At 38.6% G+C, this 21,055-nt stretch overlaps 1 protein-coding gene across 2 annotated transcripts in view; it reads left to right on the forward strand.

The window, feature by feature from the left end:
• Window positions 1-952: 952 nt before the first annotated feature.
• IPMK (inositol polyphosphate multikinase) overlaps window positions 953-21,055 on the forward strand; it is a 53,334-nt gene continuing 33,231 nt past the window's right edge. For both annotated transcript variants that reach the window (XM_063103162.1, XM_063103163.1), the window contains exons 1-2: window positions 953-1,410; window positions 17,185-17,270. In XM_063103162.1, the coding sequence (XP_062959232.1) occupies window positions 1,221-1,410; window positions 17,185-17,270 (276 nt within the window). In that variant the 5' untranslated portion in view covers window positions 953-1,220. The remainder of the gene's footprint in view (window positions 1,411-17,184; window positions 17,271-21,055) is intronic.

A 21,055-nucleotide genomic window follows, 5' to 3' on the forward strand; every position in this document is an offset into this window, starting at 1 on the left:
AATTTTCTTGCTCGGTTCTTGTTTCATTTTACTTGCAAGGCCAAAGACAGTTTTCAGATAAGATGCCAGTGGTAGACTGGCAGGAATCAATGATAGAGCCCCATTCCAGAACCTCCCGTAGCTCCCAGTGTGCATCCATCCATTTCTTCTGCCTTTGACCTAGTTAGTCACCAACTCAAGACCTTGGAACCTGCGCTATGTAAAGGTCGAGTGGGAGAGAGAAAAAACCGTGCTCATTTCTTCAAAAAACGTGTTCACTTAGAAAAAAGAATTAGGATTATGCTCTAACCTCTACACCCTAAGATTAGTGTCGATTCCAATATTTTTATGAGTGGTTTAAAGGCAGCAGTTTGGGGAGGAGGGCTAGGATTAACTTGAAGGGTATTTTGAAGGTGCTTCTAACAGGCTGCCTGTTTTGATTTCTGGTGTTTCTGTGCTGGTGGGAGTTGGAGGGTGTTGATTGCATTAAGGGGTGGTCTCCCCAGCCACCTTTGGCAGTGCTACCGCCTGCCAACTCTCCTGGTACCTGACTGCTCCTCACACTTGGAAGCCCCTGGCGCCTTTGAACCGGCCCCCGGGAAGCGCCGAAACGCGCGTTGAATGAATGAAGGCACAACAGCATCGGTGGCAGCGTAACGCCAGCCTCGGGGCGGGGGTGAGAGGCGCCGCACTGCGCTAGCCCCGCGTAGGTCGCCTTCCGCTGGCTCTTGCCCAGCCGCTGGGGTCCCGTCGGGCGGCCTCTGGGCATGCTCAGTAGCGGCGGCGGCCGTGGGTCGCGCAGTCGGAAGCTCGCGGCGGCGGCGGCGGCGGCGGCGGCGGCACAGGCGGTGCTGACGCGCGCGCGGCAGCCGAGGGGACTGGAGGACGGCGGGAGGGGGCGGGGGCGCGGGAGGTGGGGCCGCCGTCGCCGTCAGGGCCCCGGGGAGCGTGGGGCGCCGCCGCAGCCGCTCCTCGGCTCGGTTCCGTCTCCTGGGCAGCGCCGGGGCGGGCGGGCGCGGCGGCAGAGGAGCCGGGAGCCGCGCTCCGCCGGAGTTGGGCAGGGGAGCACCCGCGCCTCCGCGGCGTCATGGGTCCCCTCCCCGGGCCTCAGCGGGCACCAGCCGCAGGAACCCCCGGGCCTCCTCGCGGCCAAGCCTGAGCGACCCCCGAGTTCTACGGCGTCCCCTCCCTCCGCCCTATTTTACCTGCTCTCTCCACCGCATACGCTTCTGCTGTCCGTTATGGCAACGGAGCCGCCATCCCCCCTCCGGCTCGAGGCGCCCGGCCCCCCAGAAATACGGACCCCACCAGCGAGCGAGGCCGCCCCCGAGGGCACCCCGCAGCCGGCGAGCGGCAGGCTCCGATTCCTCAACGGCTGTGTGCCCCTCTCGCATCAGGTGGCCGGGCACATGTACGGGAAGGACAAAGTGGGTAAGTGGGGGTGGGACGGACTCACCGCTCCTCTTCCGCTCCGCGAGCCCCTTGGCCGGTCGAGGCAGCCTGGCGCTTACCGGCTGGTCTGTATCCCCTCCCCGGGTCTGCACGCCGCTCCCCCCGCCTCTTCCGTTCTCCCCGGAGCCCCGCCACCCGTGCAGAAGGGTCTCGGAAAGTGGGGCGATTTCTAGGGTGTGGGGCGTCAGGCTTGTAGCTGGAGTGGCGGGGCGAGGGGTGGCGGGGCGAGACGTGCCTGGTCTCCCCAGAGAGGGTGGGTGTTGATTGGAGACGTTGTTAGTAAAAATAAGGAACTTCATTTTTGCTGGACGGGGAAGTAAATTCTCCCTTGAGCACAAGGTCTGTTTATTATAGGCGAGTAGCTATTGCAAAAGAAAAGGAATGAAGTGCAGATGATGCTAATCTAGAGCTTCTCTACTGGATGCAGCTGCATAGCTGGAGGGGGAAAAAAAACTGGGCTTTGGGGGTGGGGGTGGGGAGCGGCTTGTCTTGGCTTATCCAAGATCTCTCTCTTCCCCTTGAGGTTTTTCTGTTGTCTCCTTGATTTCTCTGGGAGGCGTGGTTCTCGTAGTGCAGAAACTCGGATTCATGGTTGGAAAGACACCCTGCTGTTGTCCTAGAATGGTACACAGAGAAAATATTCAGTTATTCTTGTTCATCTTTATACGAGTGTATCATGGCCTCTGTGATACATTTTGTGAGTTCACAACTTTTAAAGCACAATACAGGGCCTATCTCAGTTTACAAACTGTAATTCACGTAGCTGCTCACAGTGGTTCCCTGGGCCATGATTACGTGGGGAATCTGATGGATGCGTATATGAATATTGCGGGAAGAGCCACTGGAGACAATTTGGTTTATGCTGGTAAAATGATTCGGGTTTAGGCTGGTAAGATAATACATTTTTTAGGGAGGTAACTGAGGCCAAACCTGACTGATTGACAAGCTAAAGTCATATAATCGTGAAACCAAAGGTTCTTGGAGTATCGTTTTTTACCACAATGTATTGGGCTTGCAGACTCAAACAAGGCTTTTTGAAAATGGATGAATACTAGTATGAATGTATGTTATTTCTTAAAGAGCAAGATTTTCCACTGTTTTGATTTTTATCTACTTTTTTTTTCTCTTGTTGAAAGTTAGGCGTTAATGATGTTGTCATCTAGATTTTTTGTGCGCTTTTCTCCCTACTAAATTGTGAGCTTCTTAAGGTTAGAGACCAGATCTGTTATTCCCATACACTTGTACACATACTGGGACTCAATTATGTTCAGGAAATGTTGAAAGTGAAAATTGACAGTTCTTTTAGTACACGGAGGTAAAGAAACAGCGTTCTCAAGGTGCTTAGCATAGACATTTCCTCCTGTGCGTCACGTCTGGTAATGAGAGTTTGAGAGTATTCATGGAATTACAGTAAACAGAAGCATGCCTATTGATTTATATTAATAAGTTGTTGTGATAGTGTTCCTAATAATATTCTGGATGCCTGAAAAAGTAGTTGCTTCCCTAAGGGTTTCTAGAAATTGACTTATGCGCAAAGGAGAGTAAGCAAACATCACATCGTAAACAAAATGTCTCAATTATGATTGTCACTTGATAGTATAAGCACTGCTTATCAAAGTATGTAGTAGTGATCCTATCCAGAAAGTTATCGCTGTCTAATTACAAATGTACCCTGAATGTGACTTAAAACTACATTGCTAACAGTGTTTGAAAGAGTTAGTCACCCAATTTGCCTAATTAAAGGAGTTTAGGTTTTAGAGGAAGCAGTCCTTAATTTTATTATTGCATTCAATTTAAAATAAAACTTCTTTTCAGTTTCATAAGGGTTTTTTTTGAGTAGGGACTGTCTTTATATCACCAAAGTACAATGCCTCAAACATACTGTGCTAGCAGCCTAAGAAATGTTTGTTGACTTTAATTCTTAGGTATTTGCACAGTCCTGCATATATTGTTAGTAAAAGGACACCTGAATGATGATAATCTTTCCTGTTCATAAAATTGATAACAAAATGGTCAGTAATTCAAAGTTCAACAATTTATTATTTCTCTCCATTGTAAATCACTTACAGTAGTTTAAAGTACATAGTTTAGATCATACTTTGATCTGTCAGTTGAAATAATTCTCAGGATAAGCTTTGTTGAAGACATTGTGTGGATATTTGTTTTTGTTTTGTTTTTTAATTTTTGTTACTATCACTAACCAGGCTTTTTCAGCTTAGAATTGGTATCTTATATGTTTCCAAAAAGGAATTGTTGGCTTCATTAGTTTAAAAATTTAAAACTTGGAACTTGGTTGAACAAAGGTGCTTTAACAGAAACATAGATCTGGTTATAGCTAAGTAACAAGAATATGTTAGTAGTTTTGAGATCAAAATTATATTTTATATTCTTCACTGAAACCATGTTTTATCAAAGTACATTTAAATCTAAGTTCTAAGAATACAAAGTGTTTGGTTTTTTAAAATTGTAAAAATAGTGCATGGTCTTTTAGGGAAAAAATTCTAACAGTTTAAGTAGTGCCCTTCCCCCTATACCATTCTCTCTGGGGCAATCTCTGGTAACTATTTCCCGTGCATCCTTTAAGGCTTTTGTTTCAGGACCCATACATAAACACGTTAACCACAATTCTGATTTTTCGTATGAATAGATACATCAGCAATTTTTCTTTTTCAGCCTGTATTCTGTCATGTAATACACCCATATTTTTGTACTTATGATATACTTTATTTTTAAAAACTGTGTTATAGTTTACAATGTGGATGTATCACAATTTATTTAACTATTTCTCCAGCAGTAGATTTTTAGATTTTCACCTTTTTTTTTTCTATTATAAGTAATGTATTAAACGTTCTTGTATGTTATGGCATACCTTGCACATTGTGCAACTATTTCTACAGGAAGATTTCTTAAAAGTCTAATATCTGTCAACTTAAATTCCCTGAACTCGCTAAATTTAGTATAAAATTCTTTTTCTGTTTTAATATTTAGTATGTACCTTAATTTCTTTCAAAAGTTCTTAGTTTTTAAAAAAAATTTTAAACAAATGGGTGAAATCTGGTATTTGCATCTTGATCCAATTTAGGATGTAGAAATGTCTGTGGGAGAAAACAAGGATTTAAACATTGTTATGGCGGGAAGACCCACAACTATTTTGGCTTACTGGCCTGTCCTTTTTAAATACCCTCTGAAACTAATTGACTTAAAATAATTTCAGGCTTACAGAGAAGTTGCGACGATGATAGAGAGAGCTTAACATTTTGCCAAATTTGTTTTTTCTCTTTCTCTATGCACATTATTTATTTTTTCTGAACTACTTGTGAGTAGGCTGTATGCCACTTTACATGGTAATACTTCAGTGTGTATTTCCTAAGAACAAGCGTATTCTCTTGTGCAGCCATTTTTATCAAATATGGGAAATTTAAATGATACAATACTTGAATCTAATCTGTAGTTCGTATTCTAATTTTAACTGTTCCAGTAATGGCTTTTATCACATTTGTTTTTCTCAGTTCAGGATCATTTATTGCATTTAGTTGTTGTATCTTTTAGTGCCCTTTAATTTGTAACACATCCTCAGCCTTTCTCTTGTCCTTTATGACATTGTCATTTTGAAGAGTGCAGACCAGTTATTTTATGAAATGTTCTTCAATTTGAGTTTCTGATAGGTTCTTATGATGAGATTCAGTGATGCTTTTCTGGCTGGAACATTGTATGTATGTCCTTTTTAAGACATCACATCTGGAGGCCCACAATGTTCATCTGCTGCTTATTAGTAGTATTAATTTTGATCATCTGGTCCAAGCGTGGTCTGGTTTCTTCAGTATAGTTAATATTTTCCTTCTGGCAACTATAGCTTATTAAAGTGTGAGACACGTTTTAAGATCATGCTGACATCTGGATCCTCATCAAACTTCACCTGTAGATTTGGCATCTATTGATGATTCTTGCCTGAGCAGTCTTTACGCTCATTGTTGCAAAATTGTGATTTTTCCACTTCTGCTGCTCCCTACTTTAAGTTAGCATTCTATTATAGAAATGTGCTTCCCTCTACTTTTGTGTATGTATGTCCGTATTTATGATTAGTTTGAGCTCATGGATTCTTATTTTATAACATGTATTGTAACCTGTTTTAGAACTTTTTTATTTTGCTGCTCAAGTTGCCCCAAATTTGTCCACTGCAAGCACTTGCTTCCTTTCTGTCACAAGTTATTTTAGACTTATCTCATACCTTTCCCAGCCCTAGAATCAGCCATTTCTCTGAGGAGCCCTGGTTCCTTTTTAGTGGGAAATGGTATTTAGAAACCAAGATCTATGTGCTAGGTGTGGTCTTTGCTACTGGGGTGTCATTGCTTACAGGCCCTTTCAATGGACATAATTTAAAAGTATGGATAAATATTTTAGAAATCATAATTTAATACTTTTCATTCCATCCCAAGTTCTTCCTTTCCTTACTTCATTCTGAATTTGTATTTCCCCATCTTCACAGTGAGAACCCTGGCTTCCAATGGTATCAGTTCTTTTGCTCAAACCTATACAGTAATTTTCAGCATTTCTATACCCTTACTATTGCAGAATAGAAACCTAAAATGTAGAACTCAAGGTGAGATTTCCTTATATTTGAGGGTATGTGGTTGGAAACTGTGTTCAGAGTTCCGGTCAAGATGGCGGAGTAGACGGTCCCCAGTGTTACTCTCTTCCATAGATCAACCAATTTAGAGCTATAAAAATGTAACATCAGCCAAGATGGGGCTGCTGGAGCTCAGGGGAAGAGGAGGAGAGACCTACAGAGTTCAAGAAGGCAGGAGAAACCATAATAAGAGAAAGAAAAAACCGCTCTGAGGGTTTTGGACTGCGGCCTCCTTAAGGCTGGAGCTGCTGAGCGCATGGAGCAGGAGCCGGCAGAAGCCGCAGCTGTGCCTTTCAGATGGAGTTACTGGGAGGCAGCAGGGGAGAAGAGGGCCTTGGTGGCACCCAGGACAGCAAGACCACTAATAGGTCCCATGGACCCATGCAGGAGCAAGGAGCCACAACAACTGAAAAAGGGGAGCCATTCAGAGACCGGTGAGTCATCACAAGGGACTGGCGCACGGACCGTCCCATGGGAAGTGTTTGGAGCATGGGCAGTGGGGGAGACAGGCCCACTGGGAGAACACTGGCATACAGCAAGGACAGCCAATCTGTTCCTTAATCAGTGCAGGACCACTCAGAGGAGACGGGTTGGGAATGCAGAATTGCATGGGGTGCAGTGTGATGAAAAGACTCGGGCCCAGATCAGAATTTGAACACAACCCAGGTACACCAGGTCTCTGGAGAGCTGGAAGTACTTGCAAAGTCAACCATTAAACCCTGAGTTGCACAAAAAACCTTCCCTAGGGAAACAGCAGCAAAGCAGCAGTTGAGCTCTACCACAGAGCTTAAGTACTGGTTCCCACAGGAAGTTCCCCCATTTTAGAAGTAAGTGAAGGACAACAAATTAGTTCTGGTGCAATCATACTACCAGCTCCTTGGGGCCTGCCTGGGAACCAGAGATATGGAGCCAGGGACCGGATCCCCCTCCGACAACCAGGCACACTGCGCCAGCACCTTGGGGCCTGCCGGATGACCCAAGGTAGGGAGAAGGGTACTGGATCCCCCTCCTGCAACCAGGCCCACTGAGCCAGCGCCTCAGGGCCTGCCCGAGGACCCGAGTCACGGAGAAGTGTACCGGATCCCCCTCCCACAACCAGGCACACTGCAACAGCACCTCAGGGCTTGCCTGGTGACCCCAAGGCATGGAGTGGGGACCGAACCCCCCTCCCACAACCAGGCATACCACAGCAGCACCTCGGGGCCCGCCTGGGGACCTGAGGAATAGAGTTGTGGACCAGACACACCCCACAACCAGGCACACCACCATCACCAAGGAACATGCCAAAAACATCACCTCCATGTGTGTGGCCCACCACAGCCACCACAATAACCATGGCTGCTGCGAAATTGGCTAGATGCTACAACCACCATGCAGATGGTCCGCCAACCACTGGAGTGCATTGACACAAGGAGAGTCACCAGTGGAGGTAAAGAAGAGGATGTTTCTCTCCACAAAGCTCATTCCAGAGTGACAGAAGAAGTGTCTGCTCTGTGATAACATGGGGGACCTGATCACACCTCTCAGCATTGGACAGATATCTAGGCAACAAATCAGCAGAGTAACCATTCTTTCAGAAGGAGAGAAGAAATCTAGGGTAATTAGAGGGGGAAGGGGGGAGGGAAAGGGGGATAGGAAGAGAGTGGACAAGTGGCATAAAGAATAATTATGCTTTGTAACAATATATATGATAATATTAATTTGATCAACATATCAATTTTGGACCCCCAAAATATGTATAATCAATTTTGATTCAATAAAATAATTAATTAAAAAACAAAATAAAACTGTGTTCAACAGTTATTTGGATTGGGTTTTTTGTTGTTATTTCTTTTATTTTTTAACTTTTAAAATTTTTTGGCAGTTGACCTATACAGAGATCTGAAACCTTGACCTTGGTGTTATCAGCACCATGCTCTAACTGAGTGAGCTAACTACTTTTTCCTCCTCCTCTTTATAGTAATATTATTCATTTGAAATGCACTTGGGTTCATTTGTTTTTGTTTAAATTCAGTTTCTCCCCCCATCATTTTTGCTTACTTAATTATATATTTGAATGCTTATAAAATTAACCTGCTTCCAAAAGTCAAACTTTACAGAAAAGTAACCCTAACCCCGTTTCCCAGCATCCCTTGTAAATAACTAATTTCATTGTTTTCTGATTTATCCTGAGTTTCTTGTTTCAAAAATGAGCAGATTTATATAAGTTTTATGTCCCCTTCTTTCTGACACAAAAGATAGTGTGCTATACATGCTCATTTGCACTTTGCTTTTAAAAATTAACAGTGTATTGTAGGAAACAATATGTATCAGTTCATAGAACTCAGTCTTCATTCCTTTTTATATCTCACTTGTGCTCCATTGTGCACATATATTACAGTTTATTCAGTAAATTTCCTGGATTTGCATTTGGTCTTTTATTTATTTTAATTGGTTTATTTGTTTATCCTAGCAATAATACCTCACTATCTTGATTCAAGTTGCTTTATAATTCTTGAGTAAGCATCCCACTTTCTGTTTCAAGATTGTCTTGATTTTTTCTGGCCCTTTGCCTTTCCATATAGATTTTAAATCAATTTGTCACATTTCCCAAGAAACCTGATGAGATTTTGTTTGGCATTGCTTTGAGTGAGTAGATTGCTGTGGTGTGCACTGATTTCTTTATAATATTGAGTCTTCCAATACTTGAATATGGTATATTTCTTCATTTACTTAGTACTTTAATTTCTCTTAGTCATGTTTTCAGTATAGAGGTCTTCCACAGCATTCACTAGATTTTCCCTAATTTGAAGCTATTGTAAATTGTACTGTCTTTTTAAATACTTTTATTTTGAAAAAATTTCAAACTTAAAAAAAAGTTGCCAGAATAGTACAATAAACTAATGTATACTATTCATTTGGATTTCCCAATTATTATTGTTTTGCCACATTTGCTTTATCACTCTGTATAAGATGATGATTTTGCAGAACCATTTAAGGTTAAATTGCAGACATCGTGACCCCTTTTCTCTAAGTGTCTGTCTTATAAAAATAGGACCATTTTCTTACCTAACCATGGTAAAATGATTAAATTCAGAATATGTAACATTTGGCTTTTGCAATTGTTCCAGTAATATTCTTAATAGCAATTTTTTCCCCATCCAGGATCACATGTTGCATTTAGCTGTCATGACTCTTTGGTTTCTGGTCATTTGGAGCAGTTCTTTATTTTTTCTTTATCTTTTATAATCATGAAATTTTTGAAGAGTATTAGTATATGGCATTTTAGAATTCCCTTTAAATTAGTTTTATCTTATTGTTTCATGATTAGATTCAGATTATGCATTTTTGGTAAGAGTACTAAATGAGTTATGTTGTGTTCCTCAGAATATCATATCATAAGGCAGAGGATGTCAGTTGCATTGTTGATGATGTAACTTTGATCACTTGGTTAAGTGATGTCTTCCAGGTTTTTCCACTATAAAGTTATGTTTTGCTATTGTAATTAAGTAATTTGAGAGAAATACTTTGAGACCAGTACATATCCTGTTCCTCATCAAATTTTACATCCAATGGTATAAGCATCCCTTAATCATAATTTGATTTATTCTGTGATAGTTGCAAATGGTAATACTCTCTTTCTTTCCTGTTACATTTGTCAATTGCCATTCTACATTAAGGAATAGATTTCCCTCCTCAGTCATTAATTCTTTATTAGGATGGACTATGGATTTTGCAGACTTCAATGGATGGAAATTATCCATTATAGTTGCTGCTGCTTTTGATGCTGCAGTTTCCCAGATTTGGGCAGTAGGAGCTTCTTCAAGCTGGCTCCTGTGTCTTTTTGACATTTCTTGTTTTTTCTTAAGTATTTTTTTTTCACTTTCTGGCATAAAAAGATGCTTCATGTTTATTTTGTGCTTTCCCTGTCCCAGCCGTGGAATGAGCCATTTTTCTTCAAGAAACCATGGTTCCTTTAGGGGCAGGTGGTGTTTAGAAACCACGATCTGGGCACTAGGTGTGCTCATTGCTTCTTGGGTATAGTTGCTGTTTGTCTATTCAGCATACTGGACTAAGAAATATATAATTTCATATTCTTAAAGACTTGCATTTATCCTCATGCCCATAATTTAAACCTAACACCACAGAATTATTCTTTGTCTCCCCCTGTTCTATATTTTTATCTCCCTTCTTCCTCACTAAGAACTCTGTCTCCTCAAAACATTGATATATTTACTCATTTTGAAATACTTAAACCAAGTTGAGTTCCTGGCATAGAGTTCACATGGTCATGATAAATTATCTTGGATCTATTGCTGTGTTAGATTTACCACTGTTTTGTTTGTTTGTTTTTGGCAGCTGGCCGGTACAGGGATTGAACCCTGGACCTTGGTGTTATTAGCACCATGCTCTAACCAACTGAGTCACCTTGCCAGCCTAGATTTACCAATGTTTTGTTAAAGATTTTTGTGACTTTGTTTATTTGAGATCATGGTCTGTAATTTTCTTTTAAGTCTGTTGGAGTTTTTTCAAATCAAAATTATACTGGCTTCATGAAATAAGTTGGGAAGTGATACTTTTCTATTTTCTGAACAAATCTAGTAAGATTGGTATTTTTTTTTCTGTAAATGTCTGATAAAATTTACTAGTGTAGGCTTTTGGACTTGTAGTTATCTTAGGAGGTTTTAAATTATGAATTCAGTGTTTTTAGTAGACATAAAACAATTCAAATTTATTTCTTCTTGTGTCAGTTTTAATAATTTGTGTCTAAAGGAATTTGTTCATCTAAGTTGTTGGATTTACTAGTATGAAGTTCATAGTTCTCTTACAGTCCTTTTAATGTTTGTAGTCTTTCATTTATTCCTAATAATGGTAATTTATGTTTTCTTTTTTTTCCCCTTGATTCATCTAGCTAGAGGTTTATGTGTTTTATTGATCTCAGAGAACTGCCTTTTGATTTTATTGATTTTTCTCTCCTTTGTCTGTTTCTTATTTCATTGATTTTTCACTCCTATCTTTCTATTTATTTGAGGTTAATATGTTCTTTTTCTAGCATCTGAGGATGGAAACTTTTTTTTCTTTCCTAAAACGAGCTTTTAAAACTACACATTTCTCTTTAAGTACTAAGCAGTACTTTAGCTACATTCCACAAATTTTGATATGTTGAGATTTCATTATCATTTTAATTAAAAGTACTTTCTAATTTCCCTTGTGAATTTTGATCCATGGATAATTAGAATGTGTTGTCTACTTTCCAACTATTTGGTATTAACCCAAATATCTTATTGTTACTTCCATTGTAGTCACAAACTATTCTCTGTATGATTCCAATCCTTTTTGTTTGTTTGTTTTGTTTTAATTTGATACATGTATGCAATGTATAATGACAAAATCAGAGTAATTGGGATATCCATCACTTCATACATTTATCATTTCTTTCTGTTGGGAACATCTTAAATCTTCTAGTTATTTTGAAGTACACAATAAATTATTGTTAACTATAGTCACCCTACTCTGCTATCGAGCATGAGAACTTATTCCTTTTATTTAACTGTATTTTTGTACTCATTTACCAACGTTTTTTCATCCCTTCTTCCTCCTACCCTTCCTAGCCTCTGGTAACCACTATTATACTCTCAACCTTCGTGAGATCAACTTTTTTGAGTGAGAATGTGCAATGTTTGTCTTTCTGTGCCTGGATTATTTCACTTAACATACCAGGCTCATCCCTCTTGCTGTAAATGACGGGATTTTATTGGTTTTTGTTTGTTTGTTTGTTTGTTTATGGCTGAATAGTATTCTATTGTGTATATGTACCACATTTTCTTTATCCATTCATCCATTGATGGACACTTGGGTTGATTCCACATTTTGGCTATTATGAATAGTGCTACAATAAACATGAGAATGCGCATATCTCTTTGATATACCAGTGGCCTTTCGTTTGTATATATACCCAGCAGTGGAATTGCTGTATCATACGGTATTTCTAGTTTTAGTTTTTTGAAGAACCTCCATAGTGTTTTCCATAATGGCTATACTAGTTTACATTCCCGCCAACAGTGTACAAGATTTCCCCTTTTTCCACATCCTTGTCAGCATCTGTTTTTTGTATTTTTGGTAATATCCTTAATAACTGGAATGAGATGATACCACGAATAGAAATTTTAACATACACATATTTTATGTAGTTTTAATCCTGTTAAATACACATTTTTTATTGTTATAAAAAACACATAAAATTTACTGTCTCAACCATTTTTAAGTGTAGAGTATTGTTAACTATGTGTATATTGTCTTGCAACAGATCTTTGAAACTTTTTCATCTTTTAAAATTGAAATTCTGTCTACTGAACAACTCTCCCTGTTCTGCCTTTCCCAGCCCCTGGCAATCACCATTCCACTTTCTGTTTCTAAGAGTTTGATTACTTTAGATACCTCATGTAAGTGGAATCATGCAGAATTAATTTTTTTGTGACTTGCTTATTTCACTTAGCATAATGTCTTCAAGGTTCATCCATGTTGCATAAGAATTTCTTTATTGAGGCTGAATAGTATTCCATTGTTTTCATATAACACATTTTCTGTATCCATTCCTCTTTGATGGATATTTAGGTTGCTTCCATCTCTCAGCTATTGTGAATAACAGTGCAACCAACATATTTCATTTTTGTCTGGGATTGTAATGATAGTTATCTTAGACTTTTTTGATATTATTTTACAGATCTTGGATGCTTTCTTCTGATTTTTCCACTCTTTTTTTTTTTTTCTTTCTTTCTTTCTGTGTTTCAATATGTGTAATTTCTATTGACCTGACATCAAATTTGCTGATTCTTTCCTTGGCTGTTTTGAGTTTACTGATTAGCTTGTAGAAAACATTCTTTTTCTCTGTTACCACATTTTTTATTTCTACTATTTCCATTTGACTCTTAAACTTCCTCTCTGTTGAAATTCCCCGTATTTTCATGCATGTTATCTACCTTTTGTATGACAGCCTTTAACCCGTTAGTTATGGTTATTTTAACTTTCCTTGTCTGCTAATTCTAACATCAGTGTCTTCCCTGAAACTGGTCTGTGCATTGCTTTATCTTTCACAGTGTTTTTTTCTTGTTTTTTTCATGTCTTGTAATTTTTACTAAATTCTGGTGGACATCAGTGTAGAACTATAGCAACTGAGGCAAACAGTATTTATTCTTGAAATGAATACATCTCTTCTACTCAGCTATTAGTGTTGATGATTTGAGCCAATCTAGTCAGGAGTAGAGCCATTTGAGTTTTGTTGTTGTTATAGTTACTTTCTGTTATGGACTGAGTATTTGTGTCCCCCAAAATTCATATGTTGAAGTCCTGCCCCCTAGTGTGACTGTGTTTGGAGATAGGACCTTTCTTGAGGTGATCTGACTGGATTAGTGTCTTTATAAGAAAAGACACTAGAGAGCTTGCTCTCTCTTGTCCACCATGTGAGAAGACAGTGAGAAGGTGACCTTCTACGAGCTAAGAGGAGAGTCCTCACCAGGAACTGAATCTGCCAGCACCTTGATTTGGGACTTCTAGCTTTCAGAACCGTGGAAAAATAAATTTCTGCTTTTTGATTTGCCCAGTCTACAGTGTTTTGTTAGGGCAGCCCGAGGTGACTAATACACCTTCAGTGCATCAAGGATTTGAAATTCCTCGGCTGTTATCTTATGTTTAGGGTGGGGCTGATTTGTTAGAGAGTTTTTCCCAGTGTATGTCATTTAATGACGGGAGATATATTTCTGAGAAATGCATCATAAGGCAATTTTGTCATTGTGCAAACATCATAGAGAGTGCTTAACACACACCTAGATGGTATAGCGTACTACACACCTAGTCTGTGTGGGATAGCCATTATAATTTTATGGGACCACTATTGTATATACCATCCATCATTGATTGAAATGTCTTTATGTGGCACATGACTGTATTCCTGTTTAACTCTCTGTTTTAGGTCTTGTGCACCCTTGCCTCAGAGATGATTTTTCTCCATGTTCATGCCCCTCCTGCAAATGTAGATCACTGTTACTTTTTACTTGGTGATTGCTAGGGTGATGCTAGGCTGTAGGGGTGTTCTCTGTTGTCCTGGTCCTGCTTCAATGTTAGGTAGGTCTTGTTATCCTGAGTCTTGGGGAATGGGACTTGTTCAGTGACCCTGCCCCTCTTTCCCATGGGACTCAAACTCTGCATTGAGTCTTCAGTGGGTCCTTTGTGTGAGAGTTCCCCGTTCCCTCTCCCAGCAACAGGAGACCTCTAAAGTCAGGACCAAGTATGGATGGTTTCCTGTTTCCTTTCACCTCTCAGTGTTAGAGGATTTTTTTTTTTTTTCCCCTTTCATCCACCAGGATCTTCTCTTTTGTGTTGGGGACAACATGACTTGCTGCCCTTACCCCGATAGCTTAAGACTCTTGTTTTACAGGGGAAAAGGGCCTTTTTTCTTATGGTAGTGGTGTTTCCCTTCCTCCAGGCCTGTACTACTGAGTGTTGCTTTTTCTGGTTTTTCTCCCTCAGCCAGAAGGCCTAGAAGCGAGGTCTCTGGAGAAGGTCTCAGGCTGCATGTGTTTGCAATTTCTAGGAGTTAAATATTCTCACTCTAACCTACGCTTGGCTTTTAACCATTTGTTAAAAATTTTAAGCTGAATTATTCTTACCTTTTTGTAGGGTGGCTGCATCTTCTGCCCATGTACTTCCACAGAAGCCAGTGTTCCCATCTACTTCTTCATAGTAGCGTCTTAGATTTCATGTTCATTGCTTATGATCTGAGATTTTGTGTTCATTGCTTATGATCTGAGTTGTTTGATGGTTTCAGGAGAAATAATGATTTTGTAGATTATCCAGCTTTTTGTTTTTAGGTGGGGACAATGCTTTTTCCAGCTTTCTGTGCCCTAGGTGAAAAGTGGAAGCCCAGAATTTTTTTCTGACCCATTTTCTTTTCTCCTTATGATACTCCAACCACATATTTGTTAAAATGCTTGATACTACCCTACAGGTTTCTAATGCTCTATTCCTTTTTTTTTTTAGATACTTTTTCTCTCTTTGCTTTAATTTAATATTTTCTATTTGTCTTTCTTAATGTTCATTGCTCTTATGTGATTGCTTATTTGTTGACTTAATCCTACTAATTCGATTTTTTATTTCAGTTATTGTATCTTTTCAGTTCCAGAGTTTCTTTTGATTCTTTTTTAGAATCTTTATTTCTCTTCCAAAATTCCTCATCTCTTCAGCATTTATATCCATTTTTACCTGTAATTTTTTTCACATATTTATAATTTTTGTTTTAATATCCTTGTTTGCTAATTACAGTCACTTGGTCATCTGTGTGTCAGTTTCTATTTACTATGTTTACTTTTGGTCATGTATCCTAATTTTTGATATGTCTCATAGTTTTTTATTGAATTCAGAGCATCTTAACTAAAGAACAGTGGGGAGTGAAGTGTACTAGTTTTTTGTTTTTTTGTTCTCCGTAGAGTATATGTCCTTTCCTCTGTATAGAGAGAGGGGCTGATAAATATCTTCCTCCTAGAGTTTGGTTGAACTGGTGCTAGGCTTCAGTATTAGATTCAGTTAATCCGTTAATGGCTTAACTTTCCACGATGCCTTTTTTTATCTTGACAGTTTTTGACCTAGGAGTGGTGGGCTTTGGCTGCAGTGTCAGATATTATGCGTTTACTTTGGGTCCTGAAATGTACTCACCCAGAGAATGCCTGGGTAAATTACCATCTTTTGGTTTCTCAAGAAACTTGAGGGATTCCGTTGCAGGGTAAGTGGTGTGGGAGACTTGCTGGACCTAGCAACCTGTTTTTGTGTTGGAACTATTATGGTCTCTATCTGTCCTGCTGCCCACACTGTTGTCTGCAGTCTAGCTGATTTCTGCTTCCGTGATAAAATGTATTTGTCTAATGGGAAGCTCACCTTATCTAGAGCAGGTGCCTGTCTCAAGGTAGGGAAGCTGCTGGGATTCTCTGCTCACATATAAGTGCCCCACTTTTTTTCCTCTGGAATTCTGTTCTTCAGGGCTTCTTTACATCTACCACTCTTCATTAGGCCCATAGAAAATATCATAACTATGGGAGTAAAGGCCTTTCTTGTTCTCTATCCCAACTTTCAGGAACATAGTTCCTCTACAGTATTTTTAGTTACATGAGACTACTTCTTGAAGTCCCAGAATCTTTTGACTGCTTACCAACCAAACTTATCCATGTGGATTAATATTTACCTTCGTTCTATTTTTTATGTAGGTCTTAAAACAAACTTGATTGTTAGATCTTTTAAGTTGAGACTTTCTACTTCTGTTGATTAAATTCTGTATTTTTGCCCTCGTTAAAGATTCTGACACTTGCTAGAAAGAAATAGAAATTCAAGTGGAATATTTTATCACAATTCTACATATGGTATATTTATTTGAGCCATATTCTGTTCTAACTCGCTTGATTGTGAAATCCCAATACATGAAAATTTAAAATTTTAAATGAGTCTTCATGGTATAGAGATAGATATACATGTATATGGTGACTTTAGAAAAAGACTCCCCCTTTGAGTGGACAGATTATAAAAAGTTTCCTCTTCCTGCTCCAGTTGTGGTACCTGATTTTAGTCTTCACTTTTCCAATTTGCTAGATGCCCTTGTACTATCTGTAAAACTGTATGTACAGTGCATCTGAATCAGGAAAATTTTTAAGTTGTTACGAGACACTTATAAAAAATTACCAAGTAGAAAATTCGTATGTGGCCACTGTTAACATGTATTTTTTTCTGTTTATAGAAGTGGGGTTTATTTGTGCTACTGGTTTTAACTTGCTTTTTGTTTAACTGTAAATTAACATCTCATGGAAAGTCTGTTACTGGAGAATTTTTGTAAAAATGTATACATATGTTCTATTTATTAGAAAGAGGGGGCGATAAGGGAGTACTGGTTGGAGACAGTAAAACTAAGCTATTTATAGTTTGTGTTGTGCTTTGCCTGTAACAAGTACTGAAACATACTGGTTGAATGTTAAAATTTCTGAAATAAATAAAAGTAAACTCTTAAGTTTATGAAAGTGGTTTACCTGTCACTTCAGGAACAAATCTCTCCATGAAGCAAGGTACACTATTATTAAAACATTAAAACATTTCTATTTTTTGTTCCATAGGTATATTACAACATCCAGATGGCACAGTTTTGAAACAGTTACAGCCACCTCCAAGGGGCCCAAGAGAGCTGGAATTCTATAATATGGTAAGTGAGGTAAGATTTGTTTTGTTGTATTCAAAGTGTTTTTCAGAGTTTTCTGGTGGTGACTCACAGTAAGAAATACATTTGACAGCATTTCCTAGTTCGCTGTATGTGTGTAACAGAAACAAAAAGTGTCATGAAAAACAATGCTTATTTTTACTGTAAGTGATAGAGTCTAGATTTTCTATTCTACTTCTTTTCTTAAAGATTCTTATTATGAGCCACTAAATTGATTTCAGTTAATGGATTGTGAACCACAATTTGAAAAACTCTTAGATGAGAGACTATTTGTAGTTCTCAAAAATGCTAAGTTAAATAAGTGTTTTTACTACAGAATTTCTGAGTCTTAAATGTGCTAATGTGCACTATGAATCTCCAAAGGGGAGAGGAAAGGGGCATACTTAACATATAATTAACGATATGACTAGGAATATTTTTTAATACATTCGCAATGTATTGTGACCACCACCTCTATTTAATTCCAAAACACTTGCGTCACCCCGAAAGAAAACCCTCTTCTCATTAAGGCATGATGCCATATTCCTCCCTCTCCTGGCTCCTGTCAACCACCAATCTGCTTTCTCTGGACTTTTACCTATTCAGAGTGTTTCATATAAATGTAATCATACAATATGTGACTTTTTGTGTCTGGCTTTTGTTTAGTGTAATGTTTTTAAAGTTCATCTACATTATAGCATGCTTCAGTACTTCAGTCCTTGTTATGAATGAGTAATATTCCATTATACTTACATACTACATTTTGCTATGTGCTGCTATGAACTTTCACATTTAAGTGTCTGAAAGCTTGTTTCCAATTCTTTTGGATATATGTGTATACCTAAAAGTGGAATTGCTGACTAACATGGTAATTCTACATATAATTTTTCTGGGGAACTGTCAAACCGTTTCCCAAAGTGTTTGCACCATTTTGCATTCCCACCAGCAGTGTATGAGGGTCTTAAGTTTCTCCATATTTTCACCAACACTTGTATTTTCTATTTTCTTTCTTTTTTAATGGCCATCTTATTGAGTATGAAATGTCATTTCGTTGTGGCTTATTTGATTTGCATTCACCTAATGGCTAATGATATTAAGCATCTTTTTATATTCTTACTGGCCATTTATGTATCTTCTCTGGAGTAGTATCTATTTAGATCCTTTGCCCGTTTTTTAATTGGGTTTTCTTTTTAAAAAAATTTAATTGTAGGGGTTCTTTACATATTCTAGATAAAAATCCCTTATCAGATGCATGATTTACAAGTATTTCCTACCATTCTTCAGGTTGTCTTTTCATTTTCTTGATAGTATCCTTTGAAACACAGACTTAAATTTTGACTAAGTCCAATTTATCTATTTTTTCTTTTGTTGCTTGTGCTTTTGGTGTTGTATCTAAGAAACTATTGCCTAATTCATGGTCATGAAGATTTATGCTTATGTTTTTTTCTAAGAGTTTTATAGCTTTAGCTGTTAGATTTAGGTCTTTGATCCATTTTTGTGTATGGGATGAGGAAGGCATCCAACTTCATCCTTTTCATATGGATATCCAGTTGTCCCAAAAGCTTGTTGAAATGACTAAACTTCCCCACTGAATTGTCATAGCAGCCTTGTCAAAAAGCAGTTGACCATATATGTAAAGGAGAAATGCTTAAAGGAGTTCTGTCCAATATTGGCAATGAAGGGTGAATTTGGAATTGAGAGGCAGTAAATTGATAACTGGTACAGAGCCCTCAATTCTATTCTATTGGTCTAAATGTCTGTCCATACTCTAGTGATTACTGTAGCTGTGTAGGAAGTTTTAAAATTGCGAAAATGAGTTCTTCAACTTTTTCTTTTTCAAAATTGTATTGGATATTCTGGTCCCTAGCATTTCAATTTGCATTTTGGATCACGTTATCAATTTCTGCCAAAATGTCAGCTGCAGATTTTTAGGGATTTTGTTGAATCTGTAGGTCAATTTGGGAAATATTGACATCATGTAGTTTTTGTCCTTTATTCTTCTAATATCATATATTACATTGATTGATTTATATATGTTGAGCCAACTTTTCATTCTGGCAATAAACTGAACATGGTCATGGTGTAATCCTTTTTATATGTCAGTGGATTAGGTTTGGTAGCAGTTTATCGAGGTGTTTTGCATCTTTATTCATAGTGATATTGACATTCATCTTCTCAGAGGTTTGTCTCCTGCTTCCTTCCTGCTGTGGACATCAGTCTCTCCAGGCTTCCTGCCTACTGTGGTATCCCCAACTCCCCCCATGTACCCATGTGCTTGCCCACTGATTGTGTCTTACCTGCTCCCTGGATGGTTGCTTCATGCTTGCCCAGTGACCATGTGACATCTCTGGGCTGGATAACCAAGTGGACTTCTCTGCCATCCAGTGGGCTACAATTATGCCTTTTCCAATAAGGTTTATGTAGGGAGCAGGCCGACTATCCACATTTGTCCTTCTTTGAATACACTCGCACAGTCATAGGGTACCTTAGAGAGTTCTCTTTGGTTGCTCCTTTTTCACGGCTTAATACTCACTGTGTGGTTTCTTTCTCCTTATTCACCCCGGACTGATGCACTTTCTCTATGGGGGAAGTCATCTGTTAGGAAATCATACACAGTTATGTAATTTCTGGAATACCCAAGAGGCGTTCATTATGTTATCTTGCCGTGCTATCTAAATGTATTTGAATAGAAAACCCAAATGCTTTCCACAGCTGTGTGCTTACACTACTCTATTCATTTTATACAATAAATATGGTGATGTTTACTTGTGATAAATATTTAATCATTGCATTGGTCTAAAATGTTTCCAAGCTAATACATGTGGCTCCTGGGCACGTAATCAATGAGATTTATTATTATCTCTGTGTTGGTTTGGCCCAAGCTCTATGAAGTATCTTTGCTTGACTTTGAAAATTGTTATGATTTTTAATCCAGTTTGTGAGTCTATTAGTAAATTCTGCTTGTTCATTTTTGCCCTTTGTATTATAGTTTTGTTGTTGTTGTTTGTTTTGGCTTGTATTGTCTTTTGCTTGCACTGAATACTATATATGGGAAAAATGTGTAACACATTTTTTCCATTAGAAGCTCTTCCATCATTCCAATATTAAATATCTCAACAATCTCTCTTATCCCATGAATATCCTCTTACCCATGAAAATCCTCTTACAAACACCAGAAGTTTAATAGATGATAGTGGAAGGGGAAGGTGGATATATTTGTTTGCTTGGGCTTACCATAACAAGGTACCACAGTGTTTGGCCTCCAGAAATTTATTTTTTCACAGTTCTAGAGGCTAGAAGTTCAGGATCAAGGTGTCGGCAAGGTTGGTTTCTTATGGAGGCCTTTCTCCTTGGCTTGTAGACAACCATTTTCTCTCTGTGTCTTCACATGGTCTTCCCTCTATGTGTCTCTGTGCTAATCTCCTTTTCTTATAAGAACACCAGTCACATCAAATTAGGGCCCACCTTAATCACCTCATTTAACCATAATTACTTTAAACATCTTTGAAGACTCTCTCTAAATACATTCATATTCTGAGGCACTGGGGGTTAGGACATATGAATTTTGTCAGAACACATTTCAGCCCATAACAATGTGTTAGATTCCTTGAAAGTGAAGTTTTGTTTTCTTTCCTCTTGTGGGAGGTGTTGTGGCACTGGAGCATAGGCTTTGAAATTACACAGATCTGTGTTCTAATTTCAGTTCCACCATTTAGCTGTATGTCTGCGGAACATGACTGATTTTCTTATAGCTTTATAACCCCATATATATGTTAATACTTAATTTATAA

The sequence above is a fragment of the Cynocephalus volans genome, chromosome 7 (genome assembly GCF_027409185.1).
Source record: "Cynocephalus volans isolate mCynVol1 chromosome 7, mCynVol1.pri, whole genome shotgun sequence".
Classification (NCBI taxonomy): domain Eukaryota; kingdom Metazoa; phylum Chordata; class Mammalia; order Dermoptera; family Cynocephalidae; genus Cynocephalus; species Cynocephalus volans.